Below are 9,166 nucleotides of genomic sequence, written 5' to 3'. Positions count from 1 at the left end.
AAACACATCCGACACAACTATCTAGGTGGTCTCTAGAAGCATCGGTAAGTCCGTTATAGAAGATATCAAGTATCTCGTTCTTCTTAAGAGGATGATCAGGCAAAGCATTTTGTAGCTGGACGAGCCTCCCCCAAGCTTGTGGGAGACTCTCTTCTTGGAGTTGAGCAAAGTTGTATATTTCTTGCAAGGCAGCTTGCTTTTTATGGGCAGGGAAATATTTCTCACAAAAGTAATAGACCATATCGTGGGGACTACTCACACATCCAGGAGCAAGAGAGGTGCACCAGGCTTTAGTGTCATCCTTTAGAGAGAAAGGCAACAACTTAAGGATATAATAGTGGCAGATCTTCTCCTCACTACTGAAAAGGGTGGCTATATCGTGTAGTTTGGGAAGATGGGCTACGACCGTCTCAGACTCATAACCGTGGAAAGGATCAGATTCGACTAGAGAGATTATCTCAGGATCGACAGAGAATTCATAATCCTTATCGGTGATAAAGATAGGTGAAGTGGCAAACTTCGGATCGTATTTCATCCTAGCTTTCAGAGATTTTTCCTTCCACTTGAGAAGTAATTTCTCAGCGTCATAGGCATCCTTACACGCAAGAAAATCCTCAGCTATCTCTTCCTCCATAACGTAACCCTCAGGTATATCAGGCAATTCATATCTAGGAGAGCTAGATCTAGCAGGAGCAAAAGCAGGTTCTATCTCAATAGTATCGGTAGTTTCAGAAGCATCACGAGCATTGGCAGTAACTCTAGCAATATGAGCATCAAGGAACACCCCTAGTGGAACATCAGGCAAAGTAGTATCTCTAGCAGTATCAAGCATAGCATCATCAGGCATAATAGCATCTCTAGCATCATCAGGCAAAGCAGTATCAGACATAGCATCTCTAGCAGTATCAGGCATAACATCTCTAGCAGTATCAGGCAAAGCAGTATCAGGCATAGCATCTCTAGAGTATCATAAGCATCATCAAGCACAGGCGACATATCAAGATTTCTAGCAGCAGGTGATGTTGCAAACTTACTCATAACTGAAGGTGAATCAAGTGCAGAGCTAGATGGCAATTCCTTACCTCCCCTCGTAGTTGAGGGCAAAACTCTGGTTTTTGGATCCTTCAGATTCTTCATAGTGATCAGCAGATAAAAATCCCAAGTGACTCAGAGAATATAGCAATACCTCCACGGCAACGGCGCTAGAAAAATGTTGGTTGGCAATCTCCAACAACAGTGCCAGAAAAATGTTGTTTAGCAGATCTCCAGCAATGGGTGGACGACTGCTATTCTCGATTGCTCAACAATTAGAAATTGTCTTGCAATTACCCACCAGCGCGTGGGATCGAGGCAGTTTTCGAGGGTAGAGTATTCAACCCAAATTTGTTGACTCGCCGAAAGGAAGTGAGAGATATTCTCAAGTATTAGCAACTGAATGTGTCAGACTCAACCACACCTGAAAGATTAATATCTGCTAGCAAAGTATCAACAACAAAGTAGTATGATAACAACGGTGTCAGAAACGATCTGTTGACAACAGACTATTCCTAACGATTGTATCAATGGCGCGAGAAGTTGCTCGTTGACGAAAATTGTCTTTTCCAGTCAACGACCAATGAACCAAAATTGTAGCAGGTAGCAGCAGTGTAACGAGTAGCAGCAGTAGCAAGGAACAACAGTAGTGACAGCAGTAGCAAGTAGCAACAGTAGCAAGTAGCAACAGTAGCAAGTAACAACAGAGCAAGTAACAGCAGCAGTGGGACAAACTCGTAGGCAATGGGTCGGTGATTTGTTTGGATGATATTCATCATGCAACAGTTATAACACGGAGAGATATGTGGCTAGCTCCCGTTCGTCAATGTGATGTAGGCATGCATTCCGTGTGTCATCATACATGCTTAGGGAAAAGAACTTGCATGACATCTATTGTCCATCCCTCCCGTGGCAGCGGGGTCCAAAAGGAAACTACGGGATATTAAGGTTCTCCTTTTAATAAAGAACCGGACCAACGCATTTGCACTTGGTGAACACATGAACTCCTCAAACTATGGTCATCACCGGGAGTGGTTCCGGTTATTGTCACTTCGGGGTTGCCGGGTCATAACACATAGTAGGTAACTACAACTTGCAAGATCGGATCTAAAACACACATATATTGGTGACAACATAATAATTTCAGATCTGAAATCATGGCACTCGGGCCCTAGTGACAAGCATTAAGCATGGCAAAGTAGTAGCAACATCAATCTCAGAACATAGTGGATACTAGGGATCAATCCCCATCAAAACTAACTCGATTACATGATAGATCTCATCCTACTCATCACCGCCGAGCGAGCCTACGAATAGATTACTCATGAACGATGAAGAGCTTCATGGAATTGGAGAGGGAAGAAGGTTGATGATGACGATGGCGACGATTTCCCTTCTCCGAAGCCCAAAACGGACTCCAGATCTGCCCTCCAGATGAAGAACGGGATGTGGCGGCGCCTCCGTATCGCAAATGCGATGAAATCTTCTCTTCTTATTTTTTTCTGGGACGAAAGTGAATTTATAGAGCTGAGATTGGGGGCTGCAGACCCACGTGGGCCCCACAAGCTTGCTAGCCGCCACCAGGGGGTGGCGGCTACAGGGCTTCTGGCCCACTGGCCCATCCCCTCCGGTGGATCTTTGCGCAGGGATTTTTCATATTTTCCAGAAATAATCTCCGTAATTTTTCAGGACGTTCTGAGAACTTTCATTTCTGCACAAAAACAACACCAAGGCAATTCTGCTGAAAACAGCATCAGTCCAGGTTAGTTCCATTCAAAACATGAAAATTAGAGTCCAAAACAAGGGCAAAAGAGTTTGTAAAAGTAGATACGATGGAGACGTATCACGCCCCCACCCCCCTCACGTCGCGTCGTGCCAATTTCCCGCACCACCACTATGTCCTCATATCTCCCACCGCCACCCCGTTGGAGGTGATAACTACCATCACACGATGAAAGATCGAGGATGTTGAATTCAAGAACTCTTATGTGTGGCACGTAATAAGTGAGCATTTCACTTTCATGCAGATCCGTGATCGGTGTGTGGTGACGTTAAACGGATACTCCGAAAGTTGAGAATTCAAACCGAAGGAAAGAGGAACTTGATTTTTCCCGAGTGTTAACTGTGAAGAAGAGAAGAAGGGACTACAATTGCACGTGTAGTCATATGAAGTGTGTAAGTAACACCCTTATTCATGGGATAAGCTCAAATCTAATGTACATGAAAGTTTCACACATAGACTAATTCAGTATGGTAGAGAATATTTGTCAAGGTGGAGTTAGTTGGAATTGTGTCGAATATGTCTACAAGGTATGGAGATGTATTCGACTAGGACACTTGTATTATTAACCTTTGCTATGATATGGAATAGACACACGATGTAACATGTGACAACATAATAGCAAATGCATGCAGAGGGAACAAACGACGTGTGCTGGCGTCCGGGTGGTTGGGGTGCAGTATTTTAACGCTACCATAGGGAGGAGGGCCCATAGTCAGGCCCGTGGATGTGCTGATGCTTGTTGTCCTCGCGTGATCGTTTGGTCCTTGATAGATTGATGACGTGACTCAGATTATTCTAACAGGGCGTAACCAAGAGAGATAAGGCACCCCTGGGCCATAACACCGACATCAACCAATACCGCACAAAACAAAAACCAAGTATATGGAGTAATTTGAAATAATGTGAATCAAATCGATACTTTTCTTCTCATGTCCTACTCATTCCTTTAAAAAAAGTTCTACTACTAAAAAGGAGTTGGTAGGTTCGCCTCACCTCGAGCCTTCTTTTTCCTCCCCACTGCCCATCCCGCCTTGGTTTTTTATAGATTTTTTTGGTAATCTCAACCGATGCTGGAGAAAACAAAACCAATATTTATAGAGTAACTTAAATCAATTTGAACCAAATTAAAATTTTGCTTTTCTTGTCTAGTTGACCTACTCATTCCCTTGAAACAAAAAAAACATTCATTAATTTATGAAAAGTATCATCTAGCGTTGGACGAAAGAAACAATTAATTATGAAGAGTGTCATTTCTTTTCCGGTTTTGTCAATAACATAAATAACTATTTTTTATTTATGTGGGTTCCTCCTAAAATCTCTCGTCCCCTTTTAATTACTTTCATGTTCTTCCACATGATCCTACCCGACGACGTCGATGTGGGACTCGCCATATGAGAAAAAACACTCATGACATCTTTGTTGAGAGAGTCGTAATTTATATTGAATCATCAAAATATGTTTGCCTATGTTGCAACACATGAAAAATTAACTAGTTTGTTCTTGAGGGCCTGTTCTGGTATGCTCCTTAAAATTCAGCTCTATTCTAGAAAACACAAAGCAAACGGGGTAGCTCCATGGTATGTCGCTCCGCAAAAAACTAGAATCGGGGAAACAACTCCCTTTTCTGTGAAGCTCTTGAGGGAGTGCTCTAAAAACTCTAGAAGTTGTAGTTGGAGGGAAGTTCTCCATCACTGCCATCAGTAAGTGGATATCCCTTCCTTTTCCCCACAAGCAAACGGATCCTTTTGCCAATTTTTCCACTCTTGAAGATGAAACTAGCCCAAATATGATAAACTACTCTTTGATGGAGTTGTAACTCTTGTATGAAATTGCTTCAAAGTGGATTTGATGCAGTGAAGGTGATTTTTATAGACAAGTTTTTTTAAAGGGAAGCTAGTTTTGATGGAGCAAAGCAGTCCCAAACAAGCCCTAAATGTTGACTCCGGATGCTAGTATCCATCTTTTTAAAGCCACACAGGGAGTACATAATTTGAGTATCTCTAGGAGATCCCGCAAAAGTGGTCAAACACTTAAATTTGCAGTAAAGCTTAAAAAAGACGCACCGAATACATCCCGCAAAACGACGGAACCCATAAAATATTTTGCAGATCCCCGCATATTAGCACCTACATGCCCCATATTTGAAGTTTTCGGGTCAATCTTTTAGCTAAATAAATGAGTCAACGCCGGAGCAAGCGACATGCGTAGATGAGCATGAGCAAGGAGAATGCGAAGGAGGTCCCGCGAGATGGCAGAGAAGGTGACCATCCCGTCATCACACTTGCCGAGCCGCTCACTCGCGGCGATGTGGAGAGTGACTGATCGCTCGAGCACTTGCCTCGTCACTTGTGCATGGAGGACGTGAGGCGCAATTGGTCGCTGTTGAAGGTGCCCCTGAAGACGAGAGACACGTCGAGGTAGGCGATGTGCGTTACAGGGTACGAAGGACGCGGAGCACAAACCGATTGCTATCGAAGGCGTCCCATCGCACGATGTGGACGTGGTTTAGGAAGTCGTAGTAGAGCACCTATGTACCGTAGAGCAACTTATCTCGGAGGTGCGACAGGATATGAAGGCTGCCCGTCCGGAGCATGTCGAGTAGCACCGTGAAGCACACTGGGTTGCAGTCGACCGACGTCGTGTTCAAGGACGACGATGTCGTCATTGGCATCCTCGAAGACTCTATTGTAATTTACATTTTTATTTTAAGGTGTGTTGTGCTCTTTTGGAGGGACCTTCCTCGAGGACCCTATTGCAATTTACATTTTGCTTGTAGGGTGTGTTGTGCTATTTTGCAAGGACTTTATTGTAAATTCAACTCTAGCTAGTGGGCTCCGCAACTGACCAGAAATGGTTCTTAAAGATTCGTTTTGCCAAAACACACATTATAGTATAACAACTTTTTTGCAGTATATTCTCTTGTTCCTAAATTCAAGTCTTTTTAGATATTTTAATATAAATTACATACAAAATAAAATAAATAATCTATATTTTACAATACATCTATATACATTTATATGTAGTTCGTTTAAAAATACTTATATTTAAGACTAAGGGAGTAAAATAATTTTACAATATGAGTTTTTTACAGATTTTTGTTTGTTGAGAAAAATGGGCTTTTTACAGATGTTCCGGGCTTCGTCCCAGAAAAGGCCTCCAACTGGGCTGCCTCCCCAGCCAAGCCGAAACCCTAGGCAAGCACGCAGCCGCCGCGTATCCCCGACCGCCATAGCCGGGGCTCTACGTTTCAGCCGAAATCCGAGAATCCCCGTTGCCGAACACCACAATCCGCGGCGACTGCTCGATCCAAGAAGGTGAGAAGATGACGCAGAAGCAGACCATGTTCAAGGGGCAGACCAAGAAGAAGTCCATCCCTCCCAGCCGCCATGGCAAGGCGCCCCACATCCGTAAAGGTTTGTGCCCCAGCCGACTGCTTTTGCTTTTCTTCTTCGTTGATTGTTTGTTTGATTGGCTTGTTGATGGATTCTTGCAGGGAAGAGGGCCGTGAAGCCGACCAAGTGCACCAAGGACATGGACGCCGACAAGGTATGGTAATAGCTAGTGAATTTATCGCCCTATCAATCATGAGTCGGGATGCGTCTTCTTCTGTTAGGCTGGTTAAGGGGTATTGGGGAGGTTTTGAGAGGAAAATTTCCGGAAGGGCCAGAAACCCCACAAATCCTCGGGCGCCCATTTGGCAGGAGGGGTTTGCTTAGCACAATCCCCTCCGTTCCCCTTCAATCCCTTCCTATCCATGTGTTTCAAAACCCTCATCGGGGGACTAGTGGAAGCAAAGCCCCGGGGATTTGAGAGGATTGGGTGGAACAAAGGGATTCACCCAATCCCCTGAAATCCCTCCCTCTCAAAACATCCACAATCCCCCTTAGGCCTCGTTTGGTTAAGGGGGGTTGAGGAGGGTTTGAGAGGAAAATCCCCGACGGGCCCAGAAACCCCACAGATCCTTGCGCGCCCATTTAGTAGGAGGGGTTTGCTTAGCCCAATCCTCTCCGTTCCTCTTCAATCCCTTCCTATTCATGTGTTTCAAAACCCTCCTCGGGGGACTAGTGGAAGCAAAACCCCGGGGATTTGAGAGGATTGGGTGAAACAAAGGGATTCACCCAATCCCCTGAAATCCCTCCCTCTCAAAACCTCCCCAATCCGCCTTAACCAAACGAGGCCTTAATCAAACGAGGCCTTAGGAAAATCAACATTGGTTGATGTCATTGGGTTGCACCAGACCAGAGGCGGTTGTATAGACTATAGAGAGGCTGCCACGGATGCCAATCTGAACTGACTGATTCTGAGTTTGTTTGCCAACACCTCTAGTATGTCTTACGTCTTACTAGCTGTTGTATTTTAGTTGATGGTTCAGGATGCCTCCAAATTCATATCTTGCCTATCTCCTGTAACACCTGACGTGGAATTCGAGAACTGTGTTGCTTGTCGACATTCTACTTCCTCTGTAAACAAATATAGGACGTTCTAGAGACTTGACACAAGTCTCTTGAACATCTTATATTTGTTACATTCTATAGACTTGGCACAAGTCTCTAGAACATCTTATACTCCCTCCGTCCGAAAACACTTGTCCTAGAAATGGATATAATGGATGTATCTATAATTAAAATAAGTCTAGATACATTCATCTTTAGGACAAGTATTTCCGGACGGAGGGAGTATTTGTTTACAGAGGGAGTACATATCTACTTAGCTCTAGCTTCATCCATACATTCATACTACTTGCCATGTTAGCTTCATTGGATTTTCCAATTTCCATTTATTACAACAAGATTGGTATTTCATTTGACCATGTAAAGTTTGTAGCGCCATACTGTTATGAATCTTGATCCACGATGAGATAATTTGGGTACCCAGCGACAGGGCTCCTCCATGGCTAGTGTCTGAGGCTCAGAGAACTTTTGTTTATTTGATTATTTCTTTGATTGTTTAAACTTGTTACATTATAATCCTTTATATAGGATGACTAACTTGATTCACAAGTGCGATCCCAATTCATAATCGCAATAATCCAGCCTGAAAACTGGATGATAATTAACCTATGAAGAAGACAATATTTTGAACTACCGATACTTCGGTTGAAATTTATTTAGCATGATGTTGTATGCTTTTTTCTGTGTTCTGAGCTCCAATAAATCAGTGTAATATCTGTAACCCCTTCCATCAGTGCAAGAAAGGCGTTGGGTGTTTAGAGTTTACCCATTCGACAGTGATCATCATTGTTGTATCTATTGTCGAAGATACCCATATACACACAGGCATAAATCCTAGGATACAATTGGTTCTGTTTATAGATTTCACTATTGTCGTTTCTGTAGCGTCTTTCATTATAGCCATAATTTAAGGTAGTTTTTCTCTATTTTCTTTACAGTCTATCTGTGTTCTTTATCACAGAGTGTGCATACCGTGGTAACATCATTTTCTCTCTCCTTCCTTTGTAAGCCGCACTACAATACTTCCCATCCAATAAGACCAGCAGTGTGATCTTTTGACATTTGAGTTTAACAGTATGCTGTGAATCAACTAGTTGACAATAACATATTGTGAGCCAACTAGTGTGCAATCAGGCCTTTGAACTTATCATAACTTCTAATTTACAGGATTATATTTAGCTAATGATCTTATAATGTGGTTCGTATATCGATTTCATTTTTGCTAACAATCAATACGATTCTTGAATTTTCAGGACCTCACAAAGTTCATCAACCACGCGAACGAAATAAAAGCTGCAAATAAAGCTAGCAAAGAAGGTGGCGACCTCAGCATAGTGAAGTCCGACGCGGATACTTCCAACTCAAAGCAGTAGGCTGGAGGCTTATGCTACTTACTGTGACGCACAATATAAGATGAGTGTAAAATGATCCATATATCATGCTTTCATGAAGAAATTAGACTCCAAATCGATGGTTAGAAGAGTATGTTTAGTTCACCCTACATCTGTTGTAATCTGTTACCAGTTCTGTGAAATCCAAGTTTTCTCCTGTGAATCTGTTTACGGGTTGCTGAAAGGCTAGATTATCTGTAGCCTCTCCAAAAAACTTCTCCTAAAAGACTGTCGCTTTGGGGATTACAACACTCTATCCAGTCTTCAAAAACCGTATAACTTCCAATTCGCCAAAGGCCAAAGCCATCCGCATCCCTGCTCGCTCTCTGCCTTGGAAAAGTCTCTTGAGCTGAGTCTCACCTGCTTGCTTCCTTCCGCCCTAAATCATGTGGACGTACCGTCGTGAGCTCTCTGCCTGCAGAGGCTTGGCGGGGCTAGAAATTGACCTCCCTCCTGACATGGCGTGCGACGCGTCGCAGTGTTTGGGAGAGAGACACAATGTTTGGGAA

At 43.3% G+C, this 9,166-nt stretch overlaps 1 protein-coding gene across 1 annotated transcript; it reads left to right on the top strand.

Moving 5' to 3' along the window:
- The first annotated feature begins 5,969 nt into the window (after window positions 1-5,969).
- On the top strand, window positions 5,970-8,820 carry LOC123443506. The gene is made up of 3 exons (XM_045119894.1): window positions 5,970-6,228; window positions 6,309-6,361; window positions 8,520-8,820. The coding sequence occupies exons 1-3, from the start codon at window positions 6,138-6,140 to the stop codon at window positions 8,637-8,639; spliced, it is 264 nt and encodes an 87-aa protein (XP_044975829.1). The 5' UTR covers window positions 5,970-6,137; the 3' UTR covers window positions 8,640-8,820.
- The last annotated feature ends 346 nt before the right edge of the window (window positions 8,821-9,166 follow it).

Source organism: Hordeum vulgare, chromosome 3H, assembly GCF_904849725.1.
Source record: "Hordeum vulgare subsp. vulgare chromosome 3H, MorexV3_pseudomolecules_assembly, whole genome shotgun sequence".
Classification (NCBI taxonomy): Eukaryota; Viridiplantae; Streptophyta; class Magnoliopsida; order Poales; family Poaceae; genus Hordeum; species Hordeum vulgare.
This window is presented reverse-complemented; position numbering and strand designations above follow the sequence as displayed.